This window comes from Vanellus vanellus (genome assembly GCF_965231255.1).
Source record: "Vanellus vanellus genome assembly, contig: HAP1_SCAFFOLD_1018, whole genome shotgun sequence".
Taxonomy (NCBI): domain Eukaryota; kingdom Metazoa; phylum Chordata; class Aves; order Charadriiformes; family Charadriidae; genus Vanellus; species Vanellus vanellus.
In genome coordinates this window covers 32,254-52,768 of record NW_028126753.1, presented here as the reverse complement: position 1 = coordinate 52,768, position 20,515 = coordinate 32,254, and the positions used below count along the sequence as shown (strand labels likewise).

Here is a 20,515-nt window from a genome sequence, read left to right as displayed (position 1 = left end):
ACAGGGGACATCGGCACCCACGGGGACATCCACACCCATGGGGACATCAGCGCACACAGGGACATCTGCACCCTTGGGGACATCTGCGCCCATGGGGACATCAGCACCCACGGGGATATCAGCGCCCGCGGGGACATCCACACGGACATCAGCGCCCATGGGGACATCAGCACCCACAGAGACATCGGCGCCCATGGGGACATCAGCACCCGCGGGGGACATTGGTGCTCATGGGGACATCGGCGCCCAGGGGGACACCCACAGCCATGGGGACATCAGCACACACGGGGACATTGGTGCCCGAAGGGACAGCTGCTCCCACAGGGACGTCAGCGCCAACGGGGACATCCACACCCACGGGGACATCAGCACCCGCAGGGGACATTGGTGCGCATGGGGACATCCACACCCATGGGGACATCAGCACCCACGGGGGACATCAGCGCCTGCAGGGGACATTGGTGCCCATGGGGACATCGGCGCCCACGGGGACATCCACACCCGTGGGGACATCAGCGCCCATGGGGACATCCACACCCATGGGGACATCTGCACCCATGGGGACATCAGCACCTGCAGGGGACATCTGCACCCACGGGGACATCAGCGCCCGCGGGGGACATCGGCGCCCGCGGGGACAGCCGCACTCCCGGGGGACATCAGCACCCACAGGGACATCAGCACCCGTGGGGACATCCACACCCATGGGGACATCAGCACCCACGGGGACATCAGCGCCCACAGGGGACACTGGTGCCCGTGGGGACATCAGCACCCATGGGGACACCCACAGCCACGGGGACATCAGCACACACGGGGACATCAGCGCCCGCAGGGGACATCAGCGCCCATGGGGACATCCACACCCACGGGGACATCTGCACCCATGGGGACATCTGCACCCATGGGGACATCAGCGCCCGCGGGGGACATCGGCGCCCACAGGGGACATCAGCGCCCATGGGGACATCTGCACCCACAGGGACATCAGCGCCCACGGGGACATCCACACCCATGGGGACATCCACACCCATGGGGACATCAGCACACACGGGGACAACGGCGCCCACAGGGACAGCCGCACCCCCGGGGGACATCGGCAGTTGGTGTCCCCCCACCCCCACTTGGTGCCACCTTCTCCCCCTGCGGTGTCCCCAGGTGCCCACGTCCACGTGGTGTCCCCTTGTCCCCATGCCCACGTGTCCACCCATCCCCACACCCATTTGGTGGCCCCTTGTCCCCATGTAGTGTCCCTGTCCCCATACCCACTTCGTGCCACCTTGTCCCCGTGCCCCCTTGGTGTCCCCTTGTCCCCATGGTGTCCCCCCATCCCCACGCCCCCTTGGTGTCCCCATGTCCCCATGGTGTCCCCCCATCCACATGGTGTCCCCTTGTCCCCACGCCCCCTTGGTGTCCCCACATCCACATGGTGTCCCCCCATCCCCACGCCCCCTTGATGTCCCCACGCCCACATGGTGTTCCCCCATCGCTGTGCCCCCTTGGTGTCCCCACGTCCACATGGTGTCCCCTTGTCCCCGTGCCCCCTTGATGTCCCCACGTCCCCATGGTGTCCCCCCATCCCCACGCCCCCTTGATGTCCCCACGTCCCCATGGTGTCCCCACATCCACATGGTGTCCCCCCATCCCCACGCCCCCTTGGTGTCCCCTTGTCCCCATGGTGTCCCCCCATCCCCACGCCCCCTTGATGTCCCCACGTCCACATGGTGTCCCCTTGTCCCTGTGCCCCCTTGGTGTCCCCATGTCCCCATGGTGTCCCCACATCCACATGGTGTCCCCTTGTCCCTGTGCCCCCTTGGTGTCCCCATGTCCCCATGGTGTCCCCACATCCACATGGTGTCCCCCCATCCCCACGCCCCCTTGATGTCCCCTTGTCCCCACATCCACATGGTGTCCCCCCATCCCCGTGCCCCCTTGGTGTCCCCTTGTCCCCATGTCCACATGATGTCCCCATGTCCACATGATGTCCCCACATCCACATGGTGTCCCCCCATCCCCACGCCCCCTTGATGTCCCCTTGTCCCCACATCCACATGGTGTCCCCCCATCCCTGTGCCCCCTTGGTGTCCCCTTGTCCCCATGGTGTCCCCTTGTCCCCATGCCCCCTTGATGTCCCCACGTCCACATGGTGTCCCCCCATCCCCACACCCCCTTGGTCTCCCCACGTCCCCATGGTGTCCCCACATCCACATGGTGTCCCCCCATCCCCACGCCCCCTTGATGTCCCCACGTCCACATGGTGTCCCCTTGTCCCTGTGCCCCCTTGGTGTCCCCATGTCCCCATGGTGTCCCCACGTCCCCATGGTGTCCCCTTGTCCCCGTGCCCCCTTGGTGTCCCCATGTCCCCATGGTGTCCCCCCATCCCCACGCCCCCTTGATGTCCCCACGTCCCCATGATGTCCCCACGTCCACATGGTGTCCCCCCATCCACATGATGTCCCCTCACCCCCGTGCCCACTGGCTTCTCCCCGCCTACCCCCCCCCCCCACCTCACCCCCCACCCCCCCCACCCCCCATCCCCGCGCCGCGGACCCACCTCGATGGCCTTCTGGTAGATGGGGCGGGTGTGGGTGACGCCGTAGAGCTCGGCGGCGCGTTTGATGTAGATGTTGAACATGAGGTGCTGTTGGGAGGGCAGGACGGCGCGGGTGGCGCGCTCGTACACCCCCATGGCGTGGCGCGCCAGCCCAAACTCCTCCTCCAATCGGGCGTACAGCAGGTAGATGGCTGCGGGGGCACCCGCCGTCACCCACCGGCACCCACCGGCACCCACCGGGGGGGGGGGAGGAAGGGGGGGAGAAGGGGGGGGGGGGGGGGGTGAGGACCACAGGAAGGCCCAAGAGGGTGTTCAAGGGTGTTGGGTGTCCCAATGGGTGCTCAGGGGTGTTGGGTGTCCCCATGGGTGCCATGGGGTGTTGGGTGCCCCCATGGATGCCCAGGGGGTGTCCAAGGGTGTTGGGTGCCCCAATGGGTGCTCAGGGGTGATGGGTGTCCCCATGGATGCCCACGGAGTGCCCAAGGGTGTTGGGTGTCTCCATGGGTGCTCAGGGGTGTTGGGTGCCCCCATGGGTGCCATGGGGCGTTGGGTGCCCCCATGGGTGCCATGGGGTGTTGGGTGCCCCAATAGGTGCTCAGGGGTGTTGGGTGCCCCCATGGATGCCCAGAGGGTGTCCAAGGGTGTTGGTTGCCCCAATGGGTGCTCAGGGGTGTTGGGTGTCCCCATGGGTGCTCAGGGGTGTTGGGTGCCCCCATGGATGCCCACGGAGTGCCCAAGGGTGTTGGGTGTCTCCATGGGTGCTCAGGGGTGTTGGGTGCCCCCATGGATGCCCAGGAGGTGTCCAAGGGTGTTGGGTGTCCCCATGGGTGCTCAAGGGTCTTGGGTGCCCCCACGGGTGCCCAGGGGTGCCATGGGGTGTTGGGTGCCCCAATGGACACCCAAGAGGGTACTCAAGGAGAGCGGGGCCCTGATGGACACCCAAGTGGGTGCTGAGGGGAGTTGAGTGCCCTGGTGGACACCCAAGTGGGTGTCCAAGGCTGTTGGGTGCCCCAATGGATGCCCAGGAGGTGTCCAAGGGTGTTGGGTGCCCCAATAGGTGCTCAGGGGTGTTGGGTGTCCCCATGGGTGCTCAGGGGTGTTGGGTGCCCCAATGGACACCCAAGAGGGTACTCAAGGAGAGAGGGGGCCCTGATGGACACCCAAGTGGGTGCTGAGGGGAGTTGAGTGCCCTGGTGGACACCCAAGTGGGTATCCAAGGGTGTTGGGTGCCCCCATGGATGCCCAGGGGGTGTCCAAGGGTGTTGGGTGCCCCCATGGGTGCTCAGGGGTGCCATGGGGTGTTGGGTGCCCCAATGGACACCCAAGAGGGTACTCAAGGAGAGCGGGGCCCTGATGGACACCCAAGTGGGTGCTGAGGGGAGTTGGGTGCCCTGGTGGACACCAAGTGGGTGTCCAAGGGTGTTGGGTGCCCCAATGGACACCCAAGAGGGTGCCCAAGGAGAGAGGGGGCCCTGATGGACACCCAAGAGGGTGCCCAGGGCTGATGGGTGTCCCAATGGGTGCCGTGGGGTGGGGGGGGCCCTGGTGGACACCCGAGAGGGCTCCATGGGGTGTTGGGGGCCCCAACAGATACCCAGGGAGGGGCCACGGGGGGCACCCAGGGGGGCACCCAGGGGGGATGTGCAGTTGGGCACTCACCCATGGGGCACCCACCCCAAACTCCTCCCCACAACCACCTCACGTGCACCCCACACCCTCCCAGCCCCACAACCAACCCCACACCCACCCCTCCCAGCCCCACAACCACCCCACGTGCTCCCCACACCCATCCTGACACCCACCCCGACACCCACCCCACACCCCTGCCAGCCCCACAACCAACCCCACACCCACCCCTCCCAGCCCCACAACCACCCCACGTGCTCCCCACACCCATCCTGACACCCACCCCGACACCCACCCCACAGCCCTGCCAGACCCACACCCACCCCGACACCCACCCCACAGCCCTGCCAGCCCCACAACCAACCCCACAACCACCCCTTGCAAGCCCTACACCCACCCCACAACCAACCCCAACACCCGCCCCACAGCCCTGCCAGCCCCACACCCACCCCACAACCAACCCCAACACCCACCCCACACCCCTGCCAGACCCACACCCACCCCGACACCCACCCCACACCCCTGACAGCCCCACAACCAACCCCACAACCACCCCTTGCAAGCCCTACACCCGCCCTACACCCACCCCACACCCACCCCATAGCCCTGCCAATCCCACAACCACCCCAACACCCACCCCACACCCCTGACAGCCCCACAACCAACCCCAACACCCACCCCATAGCCCTGCCAACCCCACAACCACCCCAACACCCACCCCACACCCGACAGCCCCATAACCAACCCCAACACCCACCCCATAGCCCTGCCAGCCCCACACCTATCCCACACCCAACCCCAACACCCACCCCACACCCCTGACAGCCCCACAACCAACTCCACAACCACCCCTTGCAAGCCCTACACCCGCCCTACAACCACCACAACACCCACCCCATAGCACTGCCAGCCCCACACCCACCCCGACACCCACCCCACACCCCTGACAGCCCCACAACCAACCCCAACACCCACCCCATAGCCCTGTCAGACCCACAACCAACCCCACACCCACCCCAACACCCACCCCACAGCCCTGACAGCCCCATAACCAACCCCAACACCCACCCCACACCCTTTACCAGCCCCACCCCTGCCCCACACCCCGGCCCCGTGCCCCCCGGCCCCCCCCGGCGCCCGTACTTTTGGCGTATTTTGGGGGGCAGCCGTCCAGCGCCTGCTCGAAGAGGTCCCGCGCCCGCTCCAGCTTGCGGCCGCCGTAGCGGGCCACGAACTTGCTGAGGTACGTGTGCCAGATGTCCGCCACGTTGGGCCAGCGGAAGAGGGCGATGCCCCGCTCGTAGGCCTGCGGGGACATCGCTGTCACCACCCCGCCACCGCTGTCACCATCCCGTCCCACCACTGCCGTCACCATCCCACCACCGCTGTCACCACCCCGCCACCGCTGTCACCATCCCGTCCCACCACTGCGGTCACCATCCCACCACTGCTGTCACCATCCCACCACTGCTGTCACCATCCTGTCCCACCACCACTGTCACCATCCCGTCCCACCACTGCCGTCACCATCCCACCACTGCTGTCACCACCCCGCCACCGCTGTCACCACCCCGCCACCGCTGTCACCATCCCGTCCCACCACCGCTGTCACCATCCCACCACTGCTGTCACCATCCTGTCCCACCACCACTGTCACCATCCCGTCCCACCACTGCTGTCACCACCCCGCCACCGCTGTCACCACCCCGCCACCGCTGTCACCATCCCGTCCCACCACCGCTGTCACCATCCCACCACTGCTGTCACCATCCTGTCCCACCACCACTGTCACCATCCCACCACCGCTGTCACCATCCCACCACTGCTGTCACCATCCTGTCCCACCACCGTCACCATCCCGTCCCACCACTGCCGTCACCATCCCACCACCGCTGTCACCACCCTGCCACCACTGTCACCATCCCACCACTGCTGTCACCATCCTGTCCCACCACCACTGTCACCATCCCGTCCCACCACCGCGGTCACCATCCCACCACCGCTGTCACCACCCCGCCACCGCTGTCACTATCCCGTCCCACCACTGCCGTCACCATCCCACCACCGCTGTCACCACCCTGCCACCGCTGTCACCATCCTGTCCCACCACCACTGTCACCGTTCCTCACTACCACTGTCACCATCCCGCCACTGCTGTCACCATCCTGTCCCACCACCACTGTCACCATCCCGTCCCACCACCGCTGTCACCATCCCACCACCGCTGTCACCATCCTGTCCCACCACCACTGTCACCATCCCGTCCCACCACTGCCGTCACCATCCCACCACCGCTGTCACCACCCCGCCACTGCTGTCACCATCCTGTCCCACCACCACTGTCACCATCCCGTCCCACCACTGCCGTCACCATCCCACCACCGCTGTCACCATCCTGTCCCACCACCACTGTCACCACCCCGCCACTGCTGTCACCACCCTGCCACCGCTGTCACCATCCTGTCCCACCACCACTGTCACCGTTCCTCACTACCACTGTCACCATCCCGCCACTGCTGCCACCACTCTGACACTGCTGTCACCATCCGTCCCACCACTGCTGCCACCACCCCACCACTGCTGTCACCACCCTGCCACCGCTGTCACCATCCCATGCCACCGCTGTCACCACCCTGCCGCCGCTGTCACCATCCCACCACTGCTGTCACCGCTCTGACACTGTCACCATCCCACCACTGCTGTCACCACCCTGCCACCGCTGTCACCATCCATCCCACCACCACTGTCACCATCCCGCCACCACTGCCACTGCCGCCACCACTGCCACCACCCTGCCACCATCATGCCACCAGCCCTGCCACCGCTGCCACCACCCTGCCACCATTGTCACCACACTGCAGGGTGTCCCAGGATCTCCCTGACACCCTCCCCGGCTGTGGGGTGTCCCCGGGGTGTCCCCAGTCCCCTACTGGGGTGTCCCCAGGGTGTCCCAGTCCCCTGCCCCCCGCCGGGGTGTCCCCAGGGTGTCCCCAGTCCCATCCCAGCGTGTCCCCTGTCGGGGTGTCCCCGGGGTGTCCCAGTCCCCTGCCTGGACGGCGTGTCCCCTGTTTCCTACCGGGGTGTCCCCAGTGTGTCCCCACCCCCTTCCCACTGCCGGGGTGTCCCCGGGGTGTCCCCAGTCCCCTACTGGGGTGTCCCCAGGGTGTCCCAGTCCCCTACTGGGGTGTCCCCGGGGTGTCCCCAGTCCCCTGTCGGGGTGTCCCCACCATGTCCCAGCCCCCTGCCCAGTGTCAGGGTGTCCCCAAATTGTCCCCAGTCCCCTACTGGCGTGTCCCCGGGGTGCCCCAGCCCACTGTCAGGGTGTCCCCGGGGTGTCCCCAGTCCCCTGCTGGGGTGTCCCCAGGGTGTCCCCAGTCCCCTGCTGGGGTGTCCCCAGGGTGTCCCAGTCCCCTGCCCACTGCCGGGGTGTCCCCGGGGTGTCCCCAGTCCCCTGTCGGGGTGTCCCAACCATGTTCCAGCCCCCTGCCCAGTGTCAGGGTGTCCCCGGGGTGTCCCCAGTCCCCTACTGGGGTGTCCCCAGGGTGTACCCAGTCCCCTTCCGGGGTGTCCCCGGGGTGTCCCAGTCCCCTGCCCACTGCCGGGGTGTCCCCGGGGTGTCCCCAGTCCCCTGCTGGGGTGTCCCCAGGGTGTCCCAGTCCCCTGCCCACTGCCGGGGTGTCCCCGGGGTGTCCCCAGTCCCCTGTCGGGGTGTCCCCACCATGTTCCAGCCCCCTGCCCAGTGTCAGGGTGTCCCCGGGGTGTCCCCAGTCCCCTACTGGGGTGTCCCCAGGGTGTCCCCAGTCCCCTTCCGGGGTGTCCCCGGGGTGTCCCAGTCCCCTGCTGGGGTGTCCCCGTCCCGCCGGGGGGGTCAGCGGAGCCCCACCTTGAAGCTCTCCTCGAAGTAGCCGTGTTCCTCCAGGAAGAGGCCGTAGTTGATGACGATCTGGGGGGTGGCGATGCGCAGGTCCAGGATACGGTCGTACACCGCCTTGGTGGACTGGAACGGGGAGGGGGGGGGCACCGGGGGGGTCAGCACCCATCGAGGCCCCCCAGGGGACAGCAGGGGGGCTGGGGAGGGGGAAAGGGGACACCCCCAGGGGACAGTGGGGTGCCAAAAGGGGGGGGGGGGAAGAGCTGGGGGCATGGGAGGGGCTGGGGGCACCCAGAGGGGAGAGGGGGGTGTCAAGGGGGCCATGGGAGCACCCCCAGAGGGAACATGGGGGGTACTGGGGGGGCACGGGCGCACCCAGAGGGATTGGGGGGCACCCAGAGGGATTGAGGGGCACCCAGAGGGAATGGGGGGGGGGCATAGGAGCACCCCCAGAGGGGACATGGGGGATACTGGGGGGGCATGGGGGCACCCAGAGGGAATGGGGGGCACCCAGAGGGATTGGGGGGCACCCAGAGGGAATGGGGGGGCCATGGGGGCACCCAGAGGGATTGGGGGGCACCCAGAGGGAATGGGGGGGGCATGGGGGCACCCAGAGGGAATGGGGGGCACCCAGAGGGGATGGGGGGGCCATGGGAGCACCCAGAGGGATTGAGGGGGGGCATAGGAGCACCCCCGGAGGGGACATGGGGGGTACTGAGGGGGCACGGGGGTACCCGGAGGGTTTGGGGAGCACCCAGAGGGGACGGGGGGGCCATGGGGGCACCCAGAGGGATTGGGGGGCACCCAGAGGGAATGGGGGGGCCATGGGGGCACCCAGAGGGATTGGGGGGCACCCAGAGGGGACACAGGGGGGCATAGGAGCACCCCCAGAGGGGACATGGGGAGTACCGGGGGGGCATGGGGGTACCTGGAGGGTTTGGGGAGCAGCCAGAGGGGATGGGGGGGCCATGGGGGCACCCAGAGGGATTGGGGGGCACCCAGAGGGATTGGGGGGCCATGGGGGCACCCAGAGGGATTGGGGGGCACCCAGAGGGAATGGGGGGGGGCATAGGAGCACTCCCAGAGGGGACATGGGGGGTACTGGGGGGGCATGGGGGTACCCAGAGGGTTTGGGGAGCAGCCAGAGGGGACGGGGGGGCCATGGGGGCACCCAGAGGGAATGGGGGGGGGCATAGGAGCACCCCCAGAGGGGACATGGGGGATACTGGGGTGGCATGGGGGCACCCAGAGGGAATGGGGGGCACCCAGAGGGATTGGGGGGCACCCAGAGGGGATGGGGGGGCCATGGGGGCACCCAGAGGGATTGGGGGGCACCCAGAGGGAATGGGGGGGGCATGGGGGCACCCAGAGGGAATGGGGGGCACCCAGAGGGGATGGGGGGGCCATGGGAGCACCCAGAGGGATTGAGGGGGGGCATAGGAGCACCCCCGGAGGGGACATGGGGGGTACTGAGGGGGCACGGGGGTACCCGGAGGGTTTGGGGAGCACCCAGAGGGGACGGGGGGGCCATGGGGGCACCCAGAGGGATTGGGGGGCACCCAGAGGGAATGGGGGGGGCATAGGAGCACCCCCAGAGGGGACATGGGGGATACTGGGGGGGCACGGGGGCACCCAGAGGGAATGGGGGGCACCCAGAGGGATTGGGGGGCACCCAGAGGGAATGGGGGGGCCATGGGGGCACCCAGAGGGATTGGGGGGCACCCAGAGGGAATGGGGGGGCCATGGGGGCACCCAGAGGGACTGGGGGGCACCCAGAGGGATTGGGGGGCCATGGGGGCACCCAGAGGGATTGGGGGGCACCCAGAGGGAATGGGGGGGGGGCATAGGAGCACCCCAGAGGTGACATGGGGGATACTGGGGGGGTACGGGGGTACCCAGAGGGTTTGGGGAGCAGCCAGAGGGGACGGGGGAGCCATGGGGGCACCCAGAGGGAATGGGGGGGGGCATAGGAGCACTCCCAGAGGGGACATGGGGGGTACTGGGGGGGCATGGGGGGTACCCGGAGGGTTTGGGGGGCACCCAGAGGGAATGGGGGGGGGCATAGGAGCACTCCCAGAGGGCCATGGGGGCACCCAGAGGAGACATGGGGGTGTCAAGGGGGCCACGTGGGTCCCGAGGGAGGGGAGGGGGGGGCCCCCGTAGCAGATGGGGGGGGCCCAAACCAGCAGAAGATGGTGGGGGACACCCGGTGGGGAGGTGGAGGGGACACCCCCAGACTCCAGGGGAGGACGGGGTGGGGGTGGGGGGGGGGGGGGGGCGGCAGCCCGGAGTGGGGGGGTGCAGGGAGGGGTTTGGGGACACCGGGGCGGGGGGGGGGGACACAGGACGGGGGGTGTCACCCACCTGGAAGGTGCCCAGGCTCTCTTCCAGGTCGGCCAACATGGACCAGACCTTGAGGGACTTGTAGAGACGGTTCTGGACGGGTTCCGTGGAATCGAAGTACTCGGCCCTCTTGGCGGGAAGCGCCGTGGCTTTCTGCGGGGGGGGACACGGGGACACACAGCCGGGGTGTCACCGGTGTCCCCAAAGTCCCCACAACCCCCCCCTCCCCCCCCAAACCCCCCCCCGGCACGGAGCATCCCGCTGCCCCCATCTCTCCCGAGGCGGATAAGGGGCCCGGCGATACGCCATTAGGGCAGTGGGGTGTCCCCTTAAAGGAACCGGACGTGCCGTTAGGGGACGGGGGTGTCCCCAAATGTCCCCTACGGACCCGCAGGATGCGTAGGGCCTCCTCGTAGTTCTCGTGGCGCAGCTCCATCTCGCCGAACTCGCACCAGACGGCGGCCAGGTCCTCCACCTGACGGAACCGCACGCGGGTGGCTTTGGTCAGGATGGTGCGGGCCTGGGGACAGAGGGGACACTCAGGGGGCGGCGGGGACAGCGGGGGGGGACAAACAGAGTTCGGGGGGCACGGGGGAACAGGCAGGGTTCGGGGGGACAGGCAGGATTTGGGGACATGGGGGGGACAGTCAGGGCTTGGGGACAGTCAGGGCTTGGGGGGACAGTCAGGGCTTGGGGGGGACACGGGGGACAGTCAGGGTTTGGGGGGGACATGGGGGGACAGTCAGGGTTTGGGGGGGGACATGGGGGGCAGTAAGGGCTTGGGGACAGTCAGGGCTTGGGGGGGACATGGGGGGACAGGCAGGATTTGGGGACATGGGGGGGACAGTCAGGGTTTGGGGGGACAGTCAGGGTTTGGGGGGGACATGGGGGGACAGTCAGGGTTTGGGGACATGGGGGGGACAGTCAGGGTTTGGGGGGACAGTCAGGGTTTGGGGGGACAGGGGACAGTCAGGAATTGGGGGGGACACCATGGGACAGTCAGAGTTTGAGGGGACATTTTGGGGACAGTCAGGGTTTGGGGGGACAGTCAGGGTTTGGGGACATGGGGGGACAGAGAGGGTTTGGTGGGGACACGGAGGGGACAGTCAGGGTTTGGGGACAGTCACGGGAGTCGGTTTGGGGGGACAGTCAGGGTTTGGGGGTCACATGAGGGGACAGTCAGGGGTTGGGGGGACACAGGGGGACAGACAGGGTCTGGGGGGGACATGGGGGGACAGAGAGGGTTTGGGGGGGACATCGTGGGGACAGTCAGGGTTTGGGGGGGACGTGGGGGACAGTCAGGGGTTGGGGACACAGGGGGACAGTCAGGGTTTGGGGGGACACAGGGGGACAGAGAGGGTCTGGGGGGGACACGGGGGGACAGTCAGGGTCTGGGGGGGACACGGAGGGGACAGTCAGGGGTTGGGGTCACATGAGGGGACAGTCAGGGGTTGGGGACAGTCACGGGAGTCGGTTTGGGGGGACAGTCAGGGTTTGGGGGGACACGGGGGGACAGAGAGGGTCTGGGGGGGACACGGGGGGACAGTCAGGGTCTGGGGGTCACATGAGGGGACAGTCAGGGGTTGGGGGGACACAGGGGGACAGACAGGGTCTGGGGGGGACATGGGGGGACAGAGAGGGTTTGGGGGGGACATCGTGGGGACAGTCAGGGCTTGGGGGGGACGTGGGGGACAGTCAGGGCTTGGGGACACAGGGGGACAGTCAGGGTTTGGGGGGACACAGAAGGACAGAGAGGGTCTGGGGGGGACACGGGGGGACAGTCAGGGTCTGGGGGGGACACGGAGGGGACAGTCAGGGGTTGGGGTCACATGAGGGGACAGTCAGGGGTTGGGGACAGTCACGGGAGTCGGTTTGGGGGGACAGTCAGGGTTTGGGGGGACACGGGGGGACAGAGAGGGTCTGGGGGGGACCCGGGGGGACAGTCAGGGTCTGGGGGTGTCCCCCGGGGGAGGTGACGCCGCTGTCCCCGCTCACGTCGTCCAGCTGCCCGTTGTCCTCGTAGAAGCGGGCGAATGCCACCCACAGCCCGTGGGGACGTCCCGTCGCCTTGAAGGGGTCCACGGTGCGCACGGCCTCCGTGTAGGTGTGGATGATCTGGGGACCCGGCGGGGACACGCTGGGGACACCTCCGCCCCCCCAAACCTCTCGGCGTCCCCCACCCCCACGCACCCCGCTGGCCCCAGCTGGCCCCTACGCCCACCCCTGTCCCCATGTCCCCCTACGCCCACCCCTGTCCCCCTTACACCCACCCCACTGTCCCTAAGTGTCACCCTGAGACCACCCATGTCCCCACGTGTCCCCCTACACCCACCCATGTCCCCATGTCCCCCTACCCCCACCCCACTGTCCCCACGTCCCCCCTACCCCCACCCGACTGTCCCCATGCGTCCCCCTACACCCACCCATGTCCCCCCTACCCCCACCCCACTGTCCCCATGTCCCCCCTACGCCCACCCCTCTGTCCCCACGCATCCCCCTACACCCACCCATGTCCCCTCTAACCCCACCCATGTCCCCATGTGTCCCCCCTACCCCCACCCCACTGTCCCCATATGTCCCCCTACACCCACCCATGTCCCCACGTGTCCCCCTACCCCCACCCCACTGTCCCCACACGTCTCCCTACACCAACCCATGTCCCCACGTGTCCCCCTACCCCCACCCCACTGTCCCCACGTGTCCCCCAAACCCCACCCATGTCCCCACGCGTCTCCCTACACCCACCCCACTGTCCCTAAGTGTCACCCTGAGACCACCCATGTCCCCATGTGTCCCCCTACACCCACCCATGTCTCCCTACCCCCACCCCACTGTCCCCATGTCCCCCCTACACCCACCCATGTCCCCCTACCCCCACCCCACTGTCCCCATGTCCCCCCTACGCCCACCCATGTCCCCATATGTCCCCCTACCCCCACCCCACTGTCCCCATATGTCCCCCTACACCCACCCATGTCCCCATGTCCCCCCTACCCCCACCCCACTGTCCCCATGCATCCCCCTACACCCACCCATGTCCCCACATGTCCCCCTCCACCCACCCATGTCCCCCCTACCCCCACCCCACTGTCCCCATGTCCCCATATGTCCCCCTTACCCCCACCCATGTCCCCATGTCCCCCCCCACCCCCACCCCACTGTCCCCACGTCCCCCCTACCCCCACCCCACTGTCCCCACGTGTCCCCCAAACCCCACCCATGTCCCCACGCGTCTCCCTACACCCACCCCACTGTCCCTAAGTGTCACCCTGAGACCACCCATGTCCCCATGTGTCCCCCTACACCCACCCATGTCTCCCTACCCCCACCCCACTGTCCCCATGTCCCCCCTACACCCACCCATGTCCCCCTACCCCCACCCCACTGTCCCCATGTCCCCCCTACGCCCACCCATGTCCCCATATGTCCCCCTACCCCCACCCCACTGTCCCCATATGTCCCCCTACACCCACCCATGTCCCCATGTCCCCCCTACCCCCACCCCACTGTCCCCATGCATCCCCCTACACCCACCCATGTCCCCACATGTCCCCCTCCACCCACCCATGTCCCCCCTACCCCCACCCCACTGTCCCCATGTCCCCATATGTCCCCCTTACCCCCACCCATGTCCCCATGTCCCCCCCCACCCCCACCCCACTGTCCCCACGTCCCCCCTACGCCCACCCCACTGTCCCCACGTCCCCCCTACCCCCACCCCACTGTCCCCACGTGTCCCCCTACACCCACCCATGTCCCCATGTCCCCCCCCACCCCCACCCCACTGTCCCCACGTCCCCCCTACGCCCACCCCACTGTCCCCAGGCGTCCCCCTACCCCCACCCCACTGTCCCCACGTGTCCCCCTACACCCACCCATGTCCCCATGTCCCCCCCCACCCCCACCCCACTGTCCCCACGTCCCCCCTACGCCCACCCCACTGTCCCCATGTGTCCCCCTACGCCCACCCATGTCCCCATGCGTCCCCCTACCCCCACCCCACTGTCCCCACATGTCCCCCTACACCCACCCACGTCCCCCCTACCCCCACCCCACTGTCCCCATATGTCCCCCTACACCCACCCATGTCCCCACGTGTCCCCCTACCCCCACCCCACTGTCCACATGTCCCCCCTACCCCCACCCCACTGTCCCCATGCATCCCCCTACCCCCACCCCCCCCCCCCTCCCAGCACAGGGGGGGTGTGTGTGTGTGTGTCCCCGGGTGTCCCCCCCCGCGGTGTCCCCACCTGCTCGGGGCGCCCCTGGTAGAGCTGCACCCGCTTGTGCCACTCGTGGACGTTGTGGGGGTTCTGGCGCAGCAGAACGCTGTTGAGCAGCAGCGGCCGTCGCGCCATCAGCTGCTCGAACCGCGCCAGGCGCAGCTCCAGCTCCACCTCCTCTGGGGACAGCGCAGGGGACACGGGGACAGCGCGTCAGGGACACAGGGGGGACGGGGGGAACGGCACCCCCCGGGGCGCTGGGCACCCCCCGGGGGGGGGGGACGGGGGGGTCTGGGGACACCCGGTGTGACCAAAGTCACCCCACAGTGCAGGATGTCCCCCGGGGTGGGACAGGGTGTTGGGGACACGGGGACAGGGTGTTGGGGACACTTGGGGACAGTGGGACCAGCACCCACATGGAGCGCTGGGCACCCCCCGGGGGGGGACAGGGGGTCTGGGGACACTCAGGGGGACCGGGATCCCCCCAGGGTGCAGGATGTCCCCCGGGTGGGGACAGGGTGTTGGGGACACTCAGGGACAGGGTGTTGGGGACACCAGGGGTGGGACAGGCTGTCAGGACACCCCAAAAAAAACACCTTTTTTGGGGGGAAACTGAGGCAGGGCACCCCCAAACTCATCATTTTTGGGGAAACTGAGGCAGAGCACCCCCAAACTCATCCTTTTTTGGGGAAACTGAGGCAGGGCACCCCCAAACTCACCCTTTTTGGGGGGAAATTGAGGCAGGGCACCCCCAAAATCATAATTTTTGGGGAAACTGAGGCAGAGCATCCCCAAACTCATCCTTTTTTGGGGAAACTGAGGCAGGGCACCCCCAAACTCTCAGTTTTTGGGGGGAAACTGAGGCAGAGCACCCCAAACTCATCCTTTTTGGGGGGAAACTGAGGCAGGGCACCCCCAAACTCATAATTTTTGGGGAAACTGAGGCAGGGTACCCCAAAACTCATCATTTTTGGGGAAACTGAGGCAGAGCATCCCCAAAATCACCCTTTTTGGGGGGAAACTGAGGCAGGGCACCCCCAAAATCATCATTTTTGGGGAAACTGAGGCAGGGCACCCCCAAACTCTCAGTTCTTGGGGGGAAACTGAGGCAGGGCACCCCCAAACTAACAGGTTTTGGGCGGAAACTGAGGCAGGGCACCCCCAAACTCATCCTTTTTTGGGGAAACTGAGACAGAGCACCCCCAAACTCATCCTTTTTGGGCGGAAACTGAGGCAGGGCACCCCCAAACTCATCATTTTTGGGGGGAAACTGAGGCAGGGCACCCCCAAACTAACAGGTTTTGGGCGGAAACTGAGGCAGGGCACCCCCAAACTCATCCTTTTTTGGGGAAACTGAGGCAGAGCACCCCCAAAATCACCCTTTTTGGGGGGAAACTGAGGCAGAGCACCCCCAAACTCATCCTTTTTTGGGGAAACTGAGGCAGGGCACCCCCAAACTCATCCTTTTTTGGGGGAAACTGAGGCAGAGCACCCCCAAAACTAACTGGTTTGGGGGGGAAACTGAGGCAGAGCACCCCCAAACTCATCCTTTTTTGGGGGAAACTGAGGCAGAGCACCCCCAAAATCATCATTTTTGGGGGGAAACTGAGGCAGAGCATCCCCAAACTCTCAGTTTTTGGGGGGAAACTGAGGCAGAGCACCCCCAAAATCACCCTTTTTGGGGGGAAATTGAGGCAGGGCACCCCCAAACTCATCATTTTTGGGGGGAAACTGAGGCAGAGCATCCCCAAACTCATCCTTTTTGGGGGAAACTGAGGCAGAGCACCCCAAAACTCATCCTTTTTTGGGGAAACTGAGGCAGAGCATCCCCAAACTCATCCTTTTTTGGGGAAACTGAGGCAGAGCACCCCCAAACTCATCATTTTTTGGGGAAACTGAGGCAGGGCACCCCCAAACTCATCATTTTTGGGGAAACTGAGGCAGGGCACCCCCAAACTCATCATTTTTGGGGGGAAACTGAGGCAGAGCATCCCCAAACTCATCATTTTTGGGGGGAAACTGAGGCAGGGCACCCCAAAACTCATCATTTTGGGGGGGAAACGGAGGCAGAGCATCCCCAAAACTAACTGGTTTGGGGGGGAAACTGAGGCAGGGCACCCCAAAATCAGAATTTTTGGGGAAACTGAGGCAGAGCATCCCCAAACTCATCCTTTTTGGGGGAAACTGAGGCAGAGCATCCCCAAAACTAACTGGTTTGGGGGGGAAACTGAGGCAGAGCATCCCCAAACTCATAATCTTTGGGGAAACTGAGGCAGAGCATCCCCAAACTCTCAGTTTTTGGGGGGAAACTGAGGCAGGGCACCCCAAACCTCATCCTTTTTGGGGGGAAACTGAGGCAGAGCACCCCCAAAATCACCCTTTTTGGGGGGAAACTGAGGCAGGGCACCCCCAAACTCATCCTTTTTTGGGGAAACTGAGGCAGAGCACCCCCAAACTCATCCTTTTTTGGGGAAACTGAGGCAGAGCACCCCAAAACTGATCCTTTTTTGGGGAAACTGAGGCAGGGCACCCCCAAACTCATCATTTTTGGGGAAACTGAGGCAGAGCACCCCCAAAATCACCCTTTTTGGGGGGAAATTGAGGCAGGGCACCCCCAAACTCATCATTTTTGGGGAAACTGAGGCAGAGCACCCCCAAACTCATCCTTTTTGGGGGAAACTGAGGCAGAGCACCCCCAAACTCATCATTTTTGGGGAAACTGAGGCAGAGCACCCCCAAAATCACCCTTTTTTGGGGAAACTGAGGCAGGGCACCCCCAAACTCATCATTTTTGGGGAAACTGAGGCAGAGCATCCCCAAACTCATCCTTTTTGGGGGGAAACTGAGGCAGGGCACCCCAAACTCATCATTTTTGGGGGGAAACTGAGGCAGAGCACCCCCAAACTCATCATTTTTGGGGAAACTGAGGCAGGGCACCCCCAAACTCATCCTTTTTTGGGGAAACTGAGGCAGAGCATCCCCAAACTCTCAGTTTTTGGGGGGAAACTGAGGCAGGGCACCCCCAAACTCATCCTTTTTGGGGGGAAACTGAGGCAGAGCACCCCCAAACTCATCATTTTTGGGGAAACTGAGGCAGGGCACCCCCAAACTCATCCTTTTTTGGGGAAACTGAGGCAGAGCATCCCCAAACTCATCCTTTTTTGGGGAAACTGAGGCAGGGCATCCCCAAACTCTCAGTTTTTGGGGGGAAACTGAGGCAGGGCACCCCCAAACTCATCCTTTTTGGGGGGAAACTGAGGCAGAGCACCCCCAAACTCATCATTTTTGGGGAAACTGAGGCAGGGCACCCCCAAACTCATCCTTTTTTGGGGAAACTGAGGCAGAGCATCCCCAAACTCATCCTTTTTTGGGGAAACTGAGGCAGGGCATCCCCAAACTCTCAGTTTTTGGGGGGAAACTGAGGCAGAGCACCCCAAAACTCATCCTTTTTGGGGGGAAACTGAGGCAGCGCACCCCCAAACTCATCCTTTTTTGGGGAAACTGAGGCAGAGCATCCCCAAACTCACCCTTTTTGGGGAAACTGAGGCAGGGCACCCCCAAAATCATAATTTTTGGGGAAACTGAGGCAGAGCATCCCCAAACTCATCATTTTTGGGGAAACTGAGGCAGGGCACCCCCAAACTAACAGGTTTTGGGGGGAAACTGAGGCAGGGCACTCCCAAACTCTCATTTTTTGGGGGGAAACTGAGGCAGAGCACCCCAAAACTCATCCTTTTTGGGGGAAACTGAGGCAGAGCACCCCAAAACTGATCCTTTTTTGGGGAAACTGAGGCAGGGCACCCCCAAACTCATCATTTTTGGGGAAACTGAGGCAGAGCATCCCCAAAACTAACTGGTTTGGGGGGGAAACTGAGGCAGGGCACCCCAAAATCAGAATTTTTGGGGAAACTGAGGCAGAGCATCCCCAAACTCATCCTTTTTGGGGGAAACTGAGGCAGAGCATCCCCAAAACTAACTGGTTTGGGGGGGAAACTGAGGCAGAGCACCCCAAAACTCATCCTTTTTGGGGGGAAACTGAGGCAGAGCACCCCCAAACTCACCCTTTTTGGGGAAATTGAGGCAGGGCACCCCCAAACTCATCATTTTTGGGGAAACTGAGGCAGAGCACCCCCAAACTCATCCTTTTTTGGGGAAACTGAGGCAGAGCATCCCCAAACTCATCATTTTTGGGAAACTGAGGCAGAGCACCCCAAAACTCATTCTTTTTTGGGGAAACTGAGGCAGAGCATCCCCAAACTCATCCTTTTTTGGGGAAACTGAGGCAGAGCACCCCCAAAATCACCCTTTTTGGGGGAAACTGAGGCAGAGCATCCCCAAAACTAACTGGTTTGGGGGGGAAACTGAGGCAGAGCACCCCCAAACTCATAATCTTTGGGGAAACTGAGGTAGAGCATCCCCAAACTCATCCTTTTTGGGGGGAAACTAAGGCAGAGCATCCCCAAACTCATCATTTTGTGGGGGAAACTGAGGCAGGCCCCCCCCAAAACTCTCAGGTTTTTTTTGGGGGGGGAACGCGGAGGCCGGGCGACCCCGGGGGAGCCCCAACTCACCGTCCTCCTCCCGGCCCAGCTCGGCCACCGTCTCCATCTTGGCGGCGATGACGCTCTCCTCGAACTGGGCGTAGCTGTCGAAGACCTGCGTGAAGTCCCGCACCGTCATCACCGTCTGCACCGCCTCCTCGTACACGTCCCGGGCCTGCGGGGACAGGAGAGCGCGTTGGGGACAACGCGTTGGGGACAGCGCGTTGGGGACAGCGGGATGGGATGGAGCTGCCAGGGGTTGGTTGGGTCTGGGGTGGTGGTGGCCCTAAGTGACATAGGGACAGGGGAACTGGGGTGGTGGTGGTGGCCCTGGGGGGGGCTGCAGACGGGGATCAGGGTGGTGGTGGCTCCTGGGTGACATGGGGACAGGGAATCTGGGGGGTGGTGGCACTGAGGTGCCATGGGGACAGGGAACCTGGGGGGTGGTGGCCCTGGGGTGACATAGGGACAAGGGACTGGGGTGGTGGTGGTGGCCCTGGGGGGGGCTGCAGACGGGGATCAGGGTGGTGGTGGCTCTTGGGTGACATGGGGACAGGGGATGAGGGTAGTGGTGGCCCTGAGGTGGCCTGGGGACGGGGAATCTGGGGGGTGGTGGCACTGAAGTGACATGGGGACAGGGAACATGGGGGGTGGTGGCCAAAGGTGACATAGGGACAAGGGACTGGGGTGCTGGTGGACCTGGGGGGGGCTGCAGACGGGGATCAGGGTGGTGGTGGCTCTTGGGTGACATGGGGACAGGGGATGAGGGTAGTGGTGGCTCTTAGGTGGCCTGGGGACAGGGAATCTAGGGGGTGGTGGCCAAAGGTGACATAGGGACAGGGGACCTGGGTGGTGGTGGCCCTGGGGTGACATAGGAACGGGGAACTGGGGTGGTGGTGGTGGCCCTGGGGGGGGCTGCAGATGGGGACCAGGGTGGTGGTGGCTCCTGGGTGACATGGGGACAGGGGATGAGGGTAGCGGTGGCCCTGAGGTGGCATGGGGACAGGGAATCTGGGGGGTGGTGGCCAAAGGTGACATAGGGACAGGGGACCTGGGTGGTGGTGGCCCTGGGGGAGGCTGCAGACCGGGACCTGGGTGGTGGTGGCTCCTGGGTGACATGGGGACAGGGGGTGAGGGTAGTGGTGGCCCTGAGGTGGCCTGGGGACAGGGAATCTGGGGGGTGGTGGCTCCTGGGTGCCATGGGGACAGGGAACCTGGGGGGTGGTGGCCGTGGGGTGACATAGGAACGGGGAACTGGGGTGCTGGTGGTGGCCCTGGAGGGGGCTGCAGACGGGGATCAGGGTGGTGGTGGCTCCTGGGTGACATGGGGACAGGGAACCTGGGTGGTGGTGGCACT

The 20,515-nt window shown here is 65.1% G+C and overlaps 1 protein-coding gene across 1 annotated transcript in view; it reads right to left on the bottom strand.

The window, feature by feature from the left end:
• The window catches only part of LOC309685788 (pre-mRNA-splicing factor SYF1-like), a gene marked incomplete at its 3' end in the record, with an annotated part of 53,128 nt that overhangs the window by 11,818 nt on the left and 20,795 nt on the right, over window positions 1–20,515 (bottom strand). The window contains exons 7-14 of the mRNA XM_082501504.1: window positions 19,189–19,333; window positions 14,645–14,796; window positions 12,390–12,509; window positions 10,783–10,914; window positions 10,416–10,547; window positions 8,064–8,177; window positions 5,324–5,486; window positions 2,555–2,745 (exon numbers count right to left, since the gene is read on the bottom strand). Coding sequence (XP_082357630.1) covers window positions 2,555–2,745; window positions 5,324–5,486; window positions 8,064–8,177; window positions 10,416–10,547; window positions 10,783–10,914; window positions 12,390–12,509; window positions 14,645–14,796; window positions 19,189–19,333 — 1,149 coding nt within the window. The remainder of the gene's footprint in view (window positions 1–2,554; window positions 2,746–5,323; window positions 5,487–8,063; window positions 8,178–10,415; window positions 10,548–10,782; window positions 10,915–12,389; window positions 12,510–14,644; window positions 14,797–19,188; window positions 19,334–20,515) is intronic.